The sequence below is a fragment of the Narcine bancroftii genome, chromosome 10 (assembly GCF_036971445.1).
Source record: "Narcine bancroftii isolate sNarBan1 chromosome 10, sNarBan1.hap1, whole genome shotgun sequence".
NCBI classification, from domain to species: domain Eukaryota; kingdom Metazoa; phylum Chordata; class Chondrichthyes; order Torpediniformes; family Narcinidae; genus Narcine; species Narcine bancroftii.
In genome coordinates this window covers 4,074,429-4,093,134 of record NC_091478.1, presented here as the reverse complement: position 1 = coordinate 4,093,134, position 18,706 = coordinate 4,074,429, and the positions used below count along the sequence as shown (strand labels likewise).

Genomic DNA, 18,706 nt, shown 5'->3' with positions numbered 1-18,706 from the left:
TTAACACAGCCATCACTACCTCCTCGGTTATCCTTATATGCTTCATGACCTCCCCACTATTTTTCTTTACTTCAACTGGTTCAACATTTTTTTCCCTCGTGAATACCGAAGTAAAGAAATCATTCAAAATTTCCCCCATTTCCTTAGACTTCTCACTCAGCCTACCCTCGCTATCTACAAGGGGTCCAATTTTATCTCTCACTAATCTTTTACTTTTAATGTACTTATAGAAACCCTTTGGATTTATTTTTACTCTGTCTGCCAAAGCCTCTTCATGCCTTTTTTTGGCCTTTCTAATTTCTTTCTTAAGATTCCTTCTACACTCCTTGTAGTCCTCCTTCAACTTCTCAGCTCCCTGCTCTTTATACCTCTTGTACACCTCCCTTTTTCTCCTAACCAAATTTCCAATATTCCTCGAAAACCAAGCCTCCCTATGACTTCCAGCCATTCCTTTGCTTAATAATGGAAAAAAATTACATATGTTTCACATGATGATTATAATTTTTTATTAATAAGTGGTTGTTATACTCAGAATATTTTCATTTCAATTTATATTGATTAGATTTTAATATGTATACTTAATTTTTTTTAAATATTCTTTCTTATTTTTTTTAGGAGGAGTTGGCTGAAGGGGGGGGGGGGGTTCTTTTTTTTTCTATAACCCTCCATAAATCTTCGTCCGGGAAGCCAAGCCAAAGAAAGAAGACTGTCATATATTATTTGTTTTTTGAATGAATAAATAAAGTTTAAAAAAAAGAGATGAACTATACAATAACCTGAGGGGCTGCATCAACTGTCAAGCAATCACTTACACTAACTCCCATTTATTCTCTCCATATTCCCATCAACTCCTCCCAGACCAGACCCCACCATCACCTACTCAGAGACAACCTGTGGCTAATTAACTCAACTTCCCACGTCTTGGAGAATGTGGAAGCAAACCAAGGCACTCACACATGATACCCTGCATTGTTTTAACTGCAATTTTCTCTATCTTGTACAGCCTTTTGACACTGTATCCTGCATTCTTGACTTTCTGATCCACCACACCTTACATCTCGGTTTAACTGCACTACCTGCCAATATTTAAGTGTGGTTTGACTTTCCTGGATGGCACACAAAACAAAGTTTTCCAACGAGTCTCAGTACATGCAAGAATAAACAATTATATTCAAACTCTCAGGCAGATCCAGTGATCAGGATCAAGCCTAAGTCCTAATAGTCAAACCTTTGTGCACAAACCAGTCTTGTGACCTGCATCTCCAATATCAATGAAAAAAAGAGAAGGCATGTGAGCTTTCCTATCCTGAGATGGTCAATAGTATTGTGCTAGAATTCACGTTATTCAAATAGAATGCAAAAATCAATCTTACGAGAACATCCACAACAGAAAAATGCTATTTTCGCATTACAAAAATGAACACAGTATTTCACTGAAAATGCAAGAAAAATCATAACAGATACTGCATTTCTATCGCAACGACGGTTGGAAAATATTTTAACTACTGGAGAATCTTATCACTAAAAAACAAACAAGAGATAAAGTAGGCTTCCATCATTCATTAAGGAGAGAAAAAAATCAGGAGATTCTGGTGGAATTGTGCTGTGGTGACTTCTGGTACTAATAATAAAACCTGCTGGACATATTGAAAGCAATTTCAATGAAATTTCAAAGAAAATCCTATCAATTCAGTTGCAAGTGTGATGAAATAGTTTCAAATTCTCATACCTGAGAGCTGTTTTTTTCTCCAATGCTGTGTGCATCTATCTCTGAACGAGGCTGATGTGGAGTCAAGGATCGCGGAGGGCTATAAAAGAATCAGTGAAAAATACAAGGATTTACCATAGTTCAGAATCAGAATTATTGGCACAAATATGTCAGGAAATTTGCTTTGCAGCAGCAGTTTGGTGCAGAACAAGGTGCAAAAATTATAAATTTCAATTACACAAACACAAGATTTTTAAAAGAAAATTAAGAGAAAGAGGAAAAAGTGAGATATATAACAATTACAGCAAAGAAACAGGCCAGTTCAACCTTCCTAGTCCACGCCAAACACCTTCTCCCATCCTTGTCCCATTGATCCGCAGCCCATTAACATTCCACACCCTCTTTCATCCATAGACCTATCCAAATTTTCCTTAAATATTAAAATAGAGCCCATATCAACCACTTTGGTCGGAAGATCATTCCACACTCCCATCACCCTCTGAGTGAAGAAATTCCCTCTTCAATCTCAATCCATATCCTCTTGTCTGAATCTCCCCCACTCTCAATGGAAAAAAGCCTGTCTACATTTACTCTATCTATCCCCCTCAATTTTAAATACCTCTATCAAATCACCCCTCAGTCTTCTACACTCCAGGGAATAAAGTCCTAACCTGTTTAACCTTTTCCTAAAACTTGAGTAAAACTCTTGTAAATCTTCTCTGCACTCTCTCTGTTTAGCTGATATCCTTCCTATAATTTGGTGACCAAAACCTCACACAATATTCCAAATTTGGCCTTACCAATGCCTTAGTCAACTTCAACTGACATCAACTCCTGTACTCAATACTCTGATTTATGAAAGCCATCATGCCAAAAGCTTTCTTCACCACCCTATCTACATATGACTCATTTTTAAGGGAATTATGACCCAGAATTCCTAAATCCCCTTGTTCTACTGCACTCTCTAAATGTCGACCATTTAACATGTAGGACTTTTCCTGATTATTCTTATGAAAATATAGCACCTCGCACTTATCAGTCGCAAACTTTGAAAACCTTCCCCAACATCCACAACACCACCAATCTTAGTATAATCTGCATAGTTACTAATCCAATTTACCACCCTATCATCCAGATCATTAATACAAACAGCAGTGGACCCAGGACTGATCCCTGAGACACTCCACTCGTCACCAGCCTCCAATTTGACAAACAATTTTCCACCACTACTCTCTGGCATCTTCCATCCAACCATTATTGAATCCATTTCACTACTTCAACATTAATACCTAATGATTGAACTTACCTAACTAACCTCTTATACGGAACCTTGTCAAAGGCCTTACTAAAGTCCATATAGACAACATCCACAGCCTTCGTCACCCTTCTTGATAATCTCCTTGAACATTTCTATAAGATTTGTTAAACATGATCTACCAAGCACAAAACCACGTTGGCTACTCCTAATCAGTCCCTAACTATCCAAATAATTGTATATACCATGTCTTAGAACACTCTCCATTAATTTACCTACCACCGACTCACAGGCCTATAATTGCCCGGTTTACTTTTAGGGCCTTTTTTTTTTTAAAAACACTGGAAAAACATGAGTTACCCTCCAAATCTCTGTCACCTCCGTGGCTAATGACATTTTAAATATTTATGTCAGAGCCCCCGATATTTCTACACTAACCTCCCTCAAGGTCCTGAAACACCACCTCTTAACGATGTCATGGAAACTGAGAAGTTGGTACAGGTGTCTCACCTTTTATCCGGGATTCCGAACGCTGGCAACCTCCAAAACAGGCACTTTTTTTCCCCAGTAGATGACATTTGCTCACCAAATATACTTTTTGTACTGCCACTACATAATGGGAATTTCTCAGAAAATTCCCACAACTATGGCTGAAATGTTCCTGGCAGGAATTAGAATCAAATTTCCATCCAGAATTTTTCCTGCAACAGCCCTAGGCATTAAGCTGAATTGCAGGCTGTCCTCAACAATACAGTAATGAATATGCTTGGCTGCCTTGCTCCTAGCCCCCGTTGTCTGTCCTTCGCCCCCAGCTGTCTGTTGGCCCGTTCGTTGTCTCTCCCCCACCCCACCCCCCACCAATCTAACTCCTAACACGGCAGCAGGGATGCAGTGCTGCCAAGCCCAGAATTCACTGGAGCGCCGCACCGTCAGCTCTATGTGGGAGCAATGGCTGTCTTCCTTCCCATAATCCCCATGCAGCTGGAACCGCTCTGACAGCTGCATGGGGAATTATGGCATTGAGCCAGCTGTTTCTCTCCCACTGGGTGCTTGGGACTGAGAATCACCTTTCCACCGAAGGAAAGAGAGGGCACTCACAGGGGCAGGGACCAGGGGTCTGAGCCAGTTTTATTTTGTTTTACTTTAAAATTAAAAAAACATGCTAGACATATTATTGTTCTCATTTATCTAAATTCATTTAACACTCTGCACCCCCCATTTTGTGTGATATTTGAAACATCGCATTTGCTTAAACCGCCATTTTAAAATGATTCCAAAATCCAGAAGATTGCAAACAACACCAGGTGTCCGGTCCCGATGATCCCAGATGAAAGGTTAGCCATTCTTCTTTCTAATATAGGTCCCTATCTGATACTGTGCAATGAAAGGCAGTTAAAGGATGAGTTAATAAAATGAGTTTTACACTGTTTGAAAATAATAGTTCAATTAAAATGAGGGCCACAAATCTCAACATTGGGAAGCATGAAACTATGAAGCAAGTGGCTACATTTAATTTTAAAAAAAACCTATAAAATTAAGGTATAAAGGAGGGCAGACAATGACTTCCATTTAAAGTAGTAATAAATGATGATTTGGAAAACCTTTCCCAAAAAGAATAGTTAATGTGTTACTGTTGACCTGACTGAGACATTGTGTCGCAGTGAGGCATGCTTTGCAATACTTGGGACAGGTAGAACTTCGGCAAATAGTGGTACTTGGTCCTCTCATGCGTTGGCTCCCCACAGCCTGATGGAGCCACAGGCAAAGGTGGTCACAGGAGGAAGGCGACACTGGGTCTACCCTTGCTCCAGTTGTGCATGGCCACCCATCAAACCAGTTTTTTTTTTGATTCCCTAAATTAGAACTATCAAACCAAATCCCAACATCTAGCACTTCATTCAGAGTTCTGCAGCTTATAGGTCTTGAAGCATATATCCACACATTATTTTAAAAACACTGAGCGCTTCTCCTTTACAACAAGTTCCAAACCCTGACCACACTCACAGTGAAAATAATTTTCCCCAATCTCTTCACATGATATTACATACATGATTCCTTTTTCCTGAAAGTGTTGCAGAGTTACCACTAATTGGTAGTACAAAAAAAACTGCACTCAGTGTGAACATGTAAACAATAAAGAGAACTGTAAACAGGTAAACTAATGTAAACAAACTGTACAATACAGAGGGAGCAAAGAAAATCAATAAAGTGCACAAGACTCCTTAAATGAGTCCCCTGATTGAGTTTGTTGTTGAGGAGACTGATGGTGGAGGAGGAGCAGCTGTTCCTGAAGCTGGTGGTGAGTCTTGTACCATCTATTCCTCTTTCCTGATGGCAGCAGCGATAACAGAACAGGCGCTGGGAGGTCCTTGATGATTGCTGCTCCTCTCCAATGGCAGCATTCCCTGTAGACATACTCAATAGTGGGGAGGGTTTTGCCTGTAATGTACTGGGCGGTGTCCACCATCTTTTGGAGGGCTTTACACTCAAGGGTGTTGGTGTTCCCATACCAGACCATGTCACAACCTATCAGCACACTTTGTACCACACCTCTCTAGTTGGTTGGTTTTGTTTCCACATCTACAGAGCACAGGATGATCAATGAGCAGTGCGGCACTCTGAATGGTCTTTGTGAATAGCATTTTGCAAGAATAGAACCCACAAATATGCTTTGCTGTTAAAGATACTATTAATCACAATATGTTTCAAGATATCTTTTGTTCATAGCCCTAATAAAAGGAAGATTTATTGCAGTTCCCATAATAAACAATGAAATTAAATATATTTTTGGATATCTTTATGGTGCCATGTATCATTCAGTTCTCATGAAGAATGATTTTTTAAGTGTGTTTCAGTTGCTAAAGGATGCCTGAAATTTCCTAAGGGACCACATCAGATCAGCTCTCAGTTTGTATACTAGAGTCCTGAAATGGAAAAAAAAAATCCACGAAGCCTGCAACTGCTTCCTTTGGAATGCACAAGGTTTTGAGACATGTTCAATGTCTGCACCAGGCTTAATGGCTTTGGATCAACTTTCTGGTAGTATCTGAAGCTGGGCTCTTGCTGTACCTGATTGCTGCAACGACATTCATCAGGGAATATCTGGAGAGGATACCAAGTCATATTTGGGAAACTAGGGCTTGGGAATGCAAAGTGACCGTTGGTTAGAATCACATTTGGTCCCTTAGGAAATTTCAGATATTTTGAAGCAACTAAAACACATTTACAAGATCATTCGTCAGGTAACTCACAACCTATTAAGCTATTTAAAGATCTGAATGAATTCTTATTTGTATAACTGTTAACATTTTATTTGTTGTCACTTTCTCCCCATCCCACATTTTAAATGCCTATCTCACATTTATTGGAGCAATTTCATATATAAATTTTCCCATCTGCAATCAGATGAATAAGCACTTCTGGTCATCAGTTGACTTCAAATCTTTCTAAACTATCAACTTTTCTTCAATAACTAACATTTTCATGATTTATTTCACAATGTGCCTGAATTAAGTCCACTGAAAGAGCTTAAGTTTTGAGTTAGCACAAGTCTAATTCCGTTGGTTGATTAGCACGGAACATGAGAGCATAAATATTACTACGAAACAGAGGAACATGATTTTTTTTTTGGCACACTGGCCTTCAAAAATCCAAGTATTGAGTATGGAACATGGGATATTATGATAAAATTGAACAAGACATTGGCGAAGCCAAATTTAAAGTACTGTGTGCAGTTTGACCACCTAATTACAGGAAAGAAATCAATAAAATTGAAAGAGTGCAGAATATATTTACTAGGATGTTGCCAGGATTTTGGGAACAGAGTTATAGGGAAAGGTTAAACAGGTTAAGACTTTATTCCTTGTAGTGTTGGAGAATGAAGGGAGATTTGACAGAAGTATACAAAATTGATGGGTATAGATAAAGTAAATGCAGATAGGCTTTTTTTCCACTGAGGTTAGGTGAGAGACAAACCAGAGGACATCAGATAGGGGTGAAGGGGAGAAGTTTATGGGAAATTCTTCACACAGACAGTTGTAAGAGTATGGAAAGAGCTGTCAGCTGAAGTGGCAAATGCAGGTTCAATGTTAACATTTAAGAAGAATTTGGACAGGTACATGGATGGGAAGGATATGGAATCGAGTGGGACCAGGCAGAATAAGAATTCAGCACAGACTAGAAGGGCCCATTTTCTGAGCTGTAATATTCATTTTTCTACAAATTTGGAAACCTGTTTGGATCCAAGCAGCAAAGCCTTAATTTTGAACTGAAGCATTGGCCTAAAGATAAAAACCCACATCATGATGACACTGTCAGACACTGCTATCTGGAGATTTGTTAAGGGGCTGATTGTCACATCAAATATTTGCTTGTGTGCACTAAAAATGCATGACTATAACAAAGTAAAGAATTCCATGAGCTCTTTGCTTAAAGTCGCAAAGCATCTCAAACCAGTGTTTTACTTCTCCCACTGTAGCCTATTTTTGTTGAATTCTATATTTTTAATATCCTTTTCTCATGAATGCAAAGACTGAAAAGTTTCCAATATTAAGGTACCTGAATAACCAATATTTGTGGGTCTGAAGAATTAACTCTTCCAATCCCACTCTGTACTTAGAATCCATCTGCCTTATTGATCTACAATTCTGTGAAATGGTCTTGAGATGTGACAATGAAATGAGCCATGAAAGCTACATATCCCAATATGGCCCACCAAGGATAGCAGAAATGCAAGCAGTAAAACAAATATCTGCAGGCAAGTAGAAGGGCTCAAACCCAAAATTGGTTATTTATCTTTATCTTTGTTGTACTAGTGCTTGTGTGTCTCCAAATTCTATTTTTCAAATTACAGATGCCTAACCTTTTATCCAGGATTCCAAAAACTAGCAATTTTTTCAGTAGATGACATCTGCTTATCAAAGATGGAGTTTGGCGCCAAATATGACATGGCGCGACCCTCACTCAACTCTCATGTATTCTGAAGCATTCCGCATTGATAATTTGTGGTATCATCACCTAATGAGTGGCCCTTCGTGGCCTGTGCCGTCGCTAATTAGTGCAATTATCACCTGTCGGGCACCAGTGCTGATTAGCACGATTGTTACTTTATAAGAACCCCTCCACGTCGAGCGTCATTGCCACCCACCCTCCCACTCAACACCAGCAATTGGAAGCCTCTGTGAAGCCTATGAACATGGCAAAGAGAGTTGCAGAGTCCCTATGGATAGCAGTGAGATGTAGAAAAGGAAGCATCTTTCATTATCGATTGCGCAGAAGGTGGTTATTGAGGAAGCTTGATAGCGCATACCTGTGTGTCGTCTAACGGAAGATTATGGTGTGGGATCGTCCACCATATATGATTTGAGGAAACAGACAGAACAGTTGTTGAAGTTTTATAGTGAGAGTGATGACCACAGACTGAGGAATAAAAGGAAAACTTTGCATAGGGCAAAGAACGTAGATATTGACCAAGTGCCTATTGAGAGGGTCCAACAATTAAGAAGTGAATGCAGCCCACTGACTGGTCTACTTGCAATGAAACAACCTTGAAAATCCCACGAAAAGCTGAACCTTGAGGGTGAGTATGAACATTCACATGGTTGGCGTCACAGTACAAAAGATCTTAAAGCTTCTGCACTTGTCAATACATGGAGAAATGTAACTGAAGCAACATTAAAACATGCTTGGCATAGACTTTGGCTGTCAACAATGTTCGATAAAATTGAGCCTACAGGTGAAGACTTTGAAGCTTTTCGTGTCAGTATCGAGAAGGGGATGATCGCTAACCTCATTGGCTATGCCAAAATGTGTTGCAGCAGAAAATGTAAACATGTTAGAGGCAGTTGACATCGAAGAAGTGCTGAACATTGACAACAAGGCACCTGTTGTGCATTACTTGAGCGATGGGTAAATTGCTGAAATGGTGTTACATACAGATAAGCATAAGATGAGTAGTGATGAGAAGAAAGACGTGCGCACAGGTGAAAAATGCCCATTGATGATATGGTTAAAATGTGGGATCAGTTCATTGGTGGGATGCAGCAACGTTCATTTATAAGTGAGCATGAGATTATGGCTGTTCATTCAATTAAAGAGAGACTGCTTAGATAGAAACCGCTTTTAATAAAACAGACAACACTGGAAGAAGTCTTTAAAAAGAGTTCATTCTGATGCGATGTTTGAGCTGTAATGTGCATTTACTCTGTTTGAGATGTCTCCCATGTCTGAGCCAGTTTTATTTTGAAGTTTTACTTTAAAAATTAAAACCTGCTAGTAATATTATGGTCTTTATCTAAATTCATTTAACAACCTGTGCCCCCGTTTTGACTTTGAAACATCACATTTGCTTAAAGGGATCGCCATTTTAAAATGATTCGAAAATCCAGAAGATTCCAAACAACGGCAGGTGTATGGACCTGACAATTCCGGATAAGAAGTTAGGCACCTGTATTTCTATAGTAAGTGCATTGATCAACACGTCACAAAAATCTCCACACAGCTGAAGATATTCCGACCCACAATATCTATCCCATCTGATCGTGGAAGATTAGCTATGCTCCAAATCATCCATTCTCAACCTTTTTTTGGCTATGGCCCCCTTAGGTCTCTGCTCAAAGTTTATGGCCCCTCCCTTCACCCCCAGTGAAGCACTCAAGTTTTGGTTTCTTCTGTACTTCCTCCTACAGACTGCATAAAAAAAAGTATGTTATGGTGAAAAGAAAACAAGGCTTTATTTAAATGTGCTGTAAGCCCCCAGGGGTGCTGTTGAGAATGGAAGCTTGAAATGAAAAATTTTCCTCAGAATTCTATGCATCAAGTTTAAAAATACTGTGGAAAAATCCTTCTTCATGAATTAACTTTATTCTTAACAGAATGTTTCTTTTAAGTCAGCATTACTTTCATTGCATTTAAGGTGAATATAGAATTCAAAAGAACACATCTGACAAAGTTCAAATTATCCAGAAGGAAGGAACCAGATCATATTCAGCATTGATCTCCTACCCCTGACAAATGAAGGATGGGTAGATTTCCAATCACATTGTCTTAAAATCAGGATCCATTCATAATTTAAGGATGGATTAGCTGAAATAAATACATTTAAGGTACTATTTTCTGCCTGAAAGAGAAAATACAAGACTCTAGTATCAGTATATCAGATCACATGGTTGGCAGAGACAAATTGGTATCACATTCAAAGGATGAATTTAGCTCTCAAGGTATTCTTTCACCATTGTTGATGATGTTTCAAGTTACTTTGCAAAGTGATTGATGAGAAACTTAGAATCATGTTCTTCCCATTCAAGCAGGGTATTTTAGCCCCAATCCCAACTATGCATTGCTTATTGCATTTTAAATTTAATAACATCAAATTAATGCCTTCAAAGTTAATCTTTCAAAAGTACGTTTCACTGACCTGTCACAATGGGAACTACCTCTGGAACTGGTCCGCCCAGATTCACGTTGCGCATCCAGAAGTATTCTTTCCATTTCTCCATTGAGAAGGGAAGTTGGAGCTGGAACCTGCTCCTGTCCTCCATTTTGCATGCTATTACTGTAGTGCAACTCCACCCAAGAACCTAAATGAATTAAAAGGAAAAGAACCGTCAAATGTTTTTGAATTTATTACTGCTTAAGCCATATTCCAGAAAATGTTGAAAGAATGAGGTACCACACTGTTATTGTCCATTTCAACATTTACATGTTAACTGATCAATAGTAATGTTCTGATAGATAACTTTTATTTATTTGCTTTTAATTATCTCACACTGGACATACAGACTGCATTTGAAGTTTTCTGAATAGCTTAAAACTGAAATGTGATTGAATCAATTTTGATCAGAAGAATTCTTTAAAAAATCTAGTTGCCCAAACATGATTCTTCCCATTAATGAAGTGCTGGATGCTTTACTCTGTTCTCTGTAACACTAGGCCAAATCACTCCCTCGTCATAAAATTGAAAACCAATTTTAATGACAAGTGTGTGTGGTTGCCATTGATTCAAGACCTGTAATTTGAACAGTTACACCACTTTCCCCCTCAGCACTCGAAAGAATGTCAGCCTTAAACAGGTACAATCCCAAAGGGACCCTCACAGGCTACAATAGTGGAAGGTGAGAGACTCTTTGCAGTTCTCCAGTCCTGCATTTCCTCTACCAGAATCAGTTCCTCTCCTAGACACATTTGCTATCCAGACCTCATTCTTGTGCTACTTGAAGAATTCATCCTCCTTCTTCCCCTCTAATAGTTTGTGTGCTATGGTGTCTGGCAGCCATTGGGATTTTACATTCCCAGAGCTGGCAATCTTTTGAGTGCTGTAGATAGAAGGCAATTTGTTAAGGGGGGATCCAATGCCTTTTTTAGGTGCTAGAATTGACAAAATGCCCATCATTTCCTATATCCTCCCTCTATGTATGTCACACCCAATTTGTGTACCTTCTCACTACAGGAATGGGGCAAGGAAGTTGCCCAGTATGTGAAATGAGCAGGTACACAAATTGGGTGTAACATGTATATGAATATAGCTTCTTATAATGTTAGCCACTAAACCAAGATGAAAAAATATATCAATTCCAGAGCTCCACAGAAATATAGTGATAGTTAAGACATTAACAAGATTATAGCCTATCACTACATTTCAGTGTATAATTTGAATGAATTTCATTACTAGCTCCAAAGCTTGCTGGAGACAGAGGACAAAGTCAGAGCCACAATAGCACAGAAATTGACCACATAGCTCACCAGATCTATGCCAGTCTTTTCACCCATCTGCATAAATTTCTTCCTCCCCCCCCCCCCCCCCCCACATTACAACCATTCCCTTCTATACCTTGTCTTTTAAAGTGTCTGCCTAAATGACACTTTAATGTGCCAATTATACCCAATTCCACCACATCTTTTGGCAGAATGTTGCCTACATAAACCACTCATTTGTTGGATCTCTTTTTATCTCAAGTAGAGCAACAACATAGTGCAACATGTAGTTAAACAGGTAGAAAAACAGAATGAAGAGCTCAGGCCCAAAACATTGATTACGCTTTTTTACCATAAAGCTGAGTGACCTGCTGAGTTTCTCCAGCACTTGAGTATTAAACATACTGCAACATGATCCTAGTACTCCTGAGACAACTCCTGAACCATCATATAATTTTCACAGTGAGAAATTATTAAATATTTCATTAATTACACTGGACATCGACTTTTTTTCAACCCAGAAGGTTTGCTTAACTGGGGGATTATGATAGACAACTTCAAGATAAACTAAGATATTTTCAGATCTGCTGTATCACTTAGGAAGTTGGAGAAACATTAACTTTTATTGAATTTAATATGTTTAATCGTATAATGATGCTGGCACACTGCTTCAGATCAACTGACCCAAAAAATTTTCCAGTGATTTTCATTTTTACTCAGCATTTGATGCCCCAGGTCCAGACCGGGGTTCGAATCCCTTGCTGTCTGTAAGGAGTTTGTACACTCTCCCTGTGTCTGTGTGGGTTTTGTCCGGTTTCATCCCATTCTTCAAAAACATACCAAAGTGTAGGTTAATGGCAGGGGTCCAATGCCTTTTTAGGTGCTAGAATTGACAAAATGCCCATCATTTCCTATATCCTCCCTCTATGTATGTCACACCCAATTTGTGTACCTTCTCACTACAGGAATGGGGCAAGGAAGTTGCCCAGTATGTGAAATGAGCAGGTACACAAATTGGGTGTAACATGTATATGAATATAGCTTCTTATAATGTTAGCCACTAAACCAAGATGAAAAAATATATCAATTCCAGAGCTCCACAGAAATATAGTGATAGTTAAGACATTAACAAGATTATAGCCTATCACTATATTTCAGTGTATAACTGGTACAATAAAACATAAAACCTAATTTAATAACATGACAAAGTATTGCATGGTTGCACTCACTAATTGTCTCCAGGTGTGGTAGATTAACCAGCTTCATAATAATCTTGGACAGTTTTAATTCCTTTCTGTCTGATTCCATATTTTCAAAAATTGATTATTAAAAGTATAAGGAAAAAGTTTATTCCGGTGGGATTGGCCACTTTGAAGTGTTTCATTTTGTTCCTTCCTCTTGCTTTCCTGGTCATTCTTTCTTCCTCCACCCAAACCCTCAGGTCACAACGCACATTGGTCCTATTTCACGTCTCTCACTCTTTCTTTGCATCTATCAAGGTCAGGTCTTCCTCCATCTTCGATTTGTCCCTCTCTCTATGATCTCCCTATTCTGACTTAAATTCTAAAACTTATTGGGAGAGGAATATTCTCTCAAATCTACAATCACAACTCCCTCATTCATGGGAGTTGATTTAAAAAAAAACAGGTGCAGGAGGGGCGCTCAGATGAGCTTCGGCAGCATTGCAGCTCTGGTTAATGAGGTGTAATTTGGGTGACATGGACCCCTTGGGCCGAATTGGCTTGTTGCAATTCTGTACGTCTAATTAAATTTAAAAAGTCAGCTAGCATTGATGAACTCCAATTGCACTGATACTGCTTTTCCACGGTCACAATGTCTTGGGGAAATCTTTCACCATGTTCGTCACTGACTGCACCAAGATCAGCAGGGAAAAAGTCTAAGTGTGAATGCAGAAAATTAATTTTCAAAGGAATTTCACACTTCATGGTTTTGTATGTTTGAAATATGCTGTCAATCAGCTGGATGTAGTTTGGTGCTCTGTATACGTGAACTTCATTTATAATGTCTGTGTCTATCCTGACTAAGCATGCCCATTCCCAAGACATTTGCATAGCACCTACATTGAGTGCACGACCAGGCATGCTTGGACTGACCAAAACAGCTTGCTTTGTGGGCAATATATGAGTAGACTTAAAATAGGGCAGGAATCACAAAGATAGTTTTTAATCTAAAAAAGGTAGCCGACAGGAAAATTTTATGGTTATATTTGTGATCAGCAGCCTAAAATCCATAAAATACACCCAAAAGTGCTGAGGAAATAAAATCTTTGTTTCCCAGTGTTATTAGTCAATAGGGGTCCAGATAATGCTGACACCTAATCAGCAGGCCAATACTTCTTTTCCTGCTCAAAATTAGAAACCCAATCCTCTCAGTCTGTCATTGCTCAACATTAACCAGAGCTGGAGCTCATTTTGGCCAGATGCACTTCAAATTCGACCTCTCAGCTTTGTGTCAACTGCAGTTTGATGCTGTGCAACTACATTTATACCCAGTTGGAAAAAGGCAAGTGCAGGTATGTGGCTGGGTTCTTTTACCTTCATGTATCAATATCCAAGCAAAACCATTCATCTCTTCAGCTGTAAGCTGGTCAGTTTGTTTCGCCTACAAGGTGTCCATGGAGAAATGTTGATCTGAAAATCAAGGTTGGATGCAGTAGAAAGTCATTGCCGCTTCTATTTTGATTCTGAGTCATTGTTTGTGTCCTGTTTTCTTCACAGAGTGTGTATTTATAGCCTGTTTACAAGAAGTGGCTTAGTAAATGCGTCAGAAGGTAATATGCTGGATGACCGGTATCTCTTTGGTAAGATTGTCAAAATCCTTCAGGCACGAGTCTAACTGAGCAAATCTCGATGGACCACACAATTTGTTGTTCAGATTCTATGCACTAAAGGGTGAACTTCAATAAGTAATGAGAAAGTATGCCCATCTACACCAATGATAAATGAAGATTAACAGTTTGTAGGTGTGACAAACATTGTAAATGAGCTTATATATGTTACAAAGTTCTTTTGGCTATATTTTTATGGGTTTAATAATTCTATGTTTGGGCAGCACAGTTGGTGTAGCAGTTAGCACAACACCTTTACATCACCAGCGATCATATCCCACGCTGTCTGTAAGGAGTTCCTTCATTCTCCCAGTGTCTGCATGGATTTTCTTTAGGAGCTCCGGTTTCCTCCCACTACTCTAAACATATTGGGGGTGTAGGTTAATTGGGTGTAAATTGGGTAGCGCAGACTCATGGGCCAAAATGGCCTGTAACTGTGCTGTATGTCTACATTAAAAAATTTAATTCAACCTTTGTACTGGGAGAAACACTTTACAAATACTTTATTAATACATCCACACATCTCATTTCATGTAAATTGGGGTTCAGAAATTAGACATTCTGAGATTGCAATGATATAGAGAGTTGTAAAAGTTCCATCATTACTTATCAGGTCTTCAAAAATCAAAGCTTAAAATACTTACAAGGAGTAAACCCAATTTGAAGGAAACTCTATTTCTTGTTATTTTAAAACAAATTATTTCTATTTATCATGCATGGGTTGTTATAAACTTATATATTTTTACCTATTATTTTATTTAGTTTAATTTTAAAATTTATTTTCTTCGAAGGTTGGATGTGTACATGGAGTTGAGGGGGTTGGAGAGTTAATTAATGGCGGTGAGCGGGAGGTTTGAGCTAGTGGAGTTTTTCTAGTGAACCGGTGCGGACTCGAAAGGCCGACATGGCCTGTTTCCACTCTGTAAATGGTTATATGGCTTAAGTTTTATACTGGAATCACTTCATTTGAATTTTCACTGTAAAGCTGTTAATCGTTTGGGGTGTGTTCCTTAACTTACAAATCTATATTTTTTCTTTGAGTACATGGGGAAAACACTGTACTACAATGTCCATAATGTGATTGCCCAGCTTTTATGAATTATTTTTTGATATTAATCTTAAATATGATCAAACAGGCTGCAATAGGGAAATTAAGAAATACTGCACTTCAAGAGGTTTCACCTTATGGGTGTTATGACTTAGACCAGCAGCAATAGAAATTCACCAAGACAATGGTATCTTCAAAACAATTTTTATTAATGACAACACTTCTTACTTAACTCTAAACTTTCTGTTTGCGCGTGCAAAAACCCAAACTACTCCAGTTTAGACATAATGCTGAAGAAATGATTTTCAAGTTCAGTCTCAGAAAATTTTTGTGTTGAAACTCAGTCTTTACTGCTGTTCAAAGTTCTCAAACTCACAAATTCTTGTAGATCTGTTTTCTGAAAATTGTTTCTTCATACAAATGATTTTCCACTCTTCCATGGAGGTTGTAGAACTTGTGTTTTCTTCCACGATGATTTTACAAACCCCAGCAAGGGTCACATGAAGTGGCCATGTAAAAATGGACACTGTGAAACTGTCCTCTTTTCAGAGACAGCTGAAGTGGCTTTTCCATACCACTGATTTGTGCATCTCCCATGGTAAAGAGAATACAATAAGAACAGTATCTCTTTCACCAGGGGCTACTGCATTTCTGACTTCAAATATTTCTTGGTGGAGGGAAGTCACGTGATGGAGTAGTGACCGGTAAGAAAATACCAGCCCTCTCCAGAAAAGTAAAAAGGTAGAGAAAAGACAAAGTCACTAACACAGAAACCATAACAAATTGTAAGTGAAAGTGTGGAGAAAATGGCAGCAAAGAAAGAAAAACCAAAAACAACGGGAAGAAGAAGAAAGGACGACGGAAGAGGAAGGTGAAGGCCTTACCGATACGAGGAAGCCCGCCGTGGAGAGAGAAGCCCGCTCCCTGAGGTCAGTGGAAACCCCGAACTCAGGACTACAAAGATGGCTCACGGAGCCAAACAAAAGTGTGCAACTGCGCATGCACGAATCCTCGCGCATGCGCGATGCACAAGACAAAAACAACACCGATGGGATGGGGGACCAGCTGAGTAGTAAATCTCCACAGCTGAAACAGACAAGTATAACACGACAGCAAGACTCTCATCAGGAAAACATAGAAGATAACGGGAACAAGAAGGAAGAGAATAATTGTTATGTTTTATGTTTATGTTAATAAAAATAGGAAATCAGAGAAACAACAGATGACCAACCCAGAGGAAGAAGACAAACACCAAGACACTTTTAATAAAAATAAGAAGAACAAAAATACCCAACAAAATAAAACAACCCAACAAGAAAACCAGAAGAGACAGAGGTAAAGGACACAGATCCTGGAGTGGACCCAGCAGAAGAGGAGGAAGAACACAGAGAAATGGAAGATGAAGGGTAGGGCAAGTACATGGATATATTTTTTTTTAAAGAATATATGGAAACATTAAAAGAATGGCAGCCACAAGAATTCAGTGAAATAAAAAGAATAAAAAGTACAGAAGAAAAAGTGAATAGGTGAGAGATGATCATGACAGATATAGGAAAAAGAGTAGACAAGGTGGAAGAATGAGAAACAGCCATAGAAATGGAGGTAGATGACTTAAAAAAGAAATTAGAAGAATCTGATAAAAAAGTTAAAGAGACACAGGAGCTGTTAGCTCAGAAGATAGATATAATGGAAAATTATAATGGAATCCCCCCAGAAGTCTGGAAGGCTGGCGGCAAAACTCTGCATGCCAAACTGCATGAGTTTTTCAAGCTTTGTTGGGACCAAGGTAAACTGCCTCAGGATCTTCGTGATGCCACCATCATCACCCTGTACAAAAACAAAGGCGAGAAATCAGACTGCTCAAACTACAGGGGAATCACGTTGCTCTCCATTGCAGGCAAAATCTTCGCTAGGATTCTACTAAATAGAATAATACCTAGTGTCGCCAAGAATATTCTCCCAGAATCACAGTGCGGCTTTCGCGCAAACAGAGGAACCACTGACATGGTCTTTGCCCTCAGACAGCTCCAAGAAAAGTGCAGAGAACAAAACAAAGGACTCTACATCACCTTTGTTGACCTCACCAAAGCCTTCGACACCGTGAGCAGGAAAGGGCTTTGGCAAATACTAGAGCGCATCGGATGTCCCCCAAAGTTCCTCAACATGATTATCCAACTGCACGAAAACCAACAATGCCTGTCCCGCATCGGACTTGTCAGCCACAAACGAGCCTGCAGCTGACGTGGACTTTTTACCCCCTCCATAAATCTTCGTCCGCGAAGCCAAGCCAAAGAAAGAAAAGGATAATAGAAGAAACAATATAAAGATAGTGGGCCTTAAAAAAAGATGAAGGCGGCAAAAATATGGAAGAATTTATAAAAAAAAATGGATCCCCAGAGTCCTAGGAATGCCAGAATTACAGGAAAGAATGGAAATAGAAAGGGCACACAGAACATTAGCCCCTAAACCACAACCACAACAAAAACCAAGATCCATTCTAGTAAAATTCCTAAGATATACAACAAGAGAAAATATATTTGAGAAGGCAATGAAAAAATAAGAGAAGACAAAAAACCACTGGAATACAAGGGTCAAAAATTTTTTTTCTATCCAGATACAAGTTTTGAACTCCTGAAGAAGCGAAAGGAGTTCAATGCAGCAAAAACGACCCTATGGAAAAAAGGTTATAAATTTATGTTAAAATACCCAGCAGTACTTAAAATAGTTATTCCAGGGCAGCAAAACAAACTATTCTCGGATCCGGAAGAAGCACGAAAATTTGCAGAACAACTACAAAACAGACAGAGATGAAGAGATGTAACAAGAACAAAATATTTCTTGGTGCAATATTAAAGATATCTTTCTGAAATGTCTATCATACGACATCACTGCCGTCTTTTATGCATCTTCAAAGGTATAATTCAAAAGCAAACGACTCTTCTGTCTACTGGACATCAGAATTAGGATTTATCGTCATGAACAAGTCATGAACTTTGGTGCTTATCGGCAGCATCATAGAACAAACATACATGTTAAAATAATTTTACGATATTACTACAAAAAAATAATTGTGCATGAAGAGTAAAGCAGTGTCTTTGGAATCTGAATAATCAATGGTCCTCTTTGTGTTAACCCAGGTGTTTCTTCTTAACAAAC

The 18,706-nt window shown here is 38.8% G+C and overlaps 1 protein-coding gene across 2 annotated transcripts in view; it reads right to left on the bottom strand.

Moving 5' to 3' along the window:
• bnip3 (BCL2 interacting protein 3) overlaps nt 1-18,706 on the bottom strand; it is a 46,715-nt gene that overhangs the window by 12,739 nt on the left and 15,270 nt on the right. The window contains exons 1-3 of one of the 2 annotated variants that reach the window (XM_069899624.1): nt 14,210-14,306; nt 10,378-10,540; nt 1,730-1,808 (exon numbers count right to left, since the gene is read on the bottom strand). In XM_069899624.1, coding sequence (XP_069755725.1) covers nt 1,730-1,808; nt 10,378-10,540; nt 14,210-14,243 — 276 coding nt within the window. In that variant the 5' untranslated portion in view covers nt 14,244-14,306. Of the gene's footprint in view, nt 1-1,729; nt 1,809-10,377; nt 10,541-14,209; nt 14,307-18,706 lie in introns of those variants that run through there. The other variant, XM_069899623.1, reaches the window with a different exon arrangement.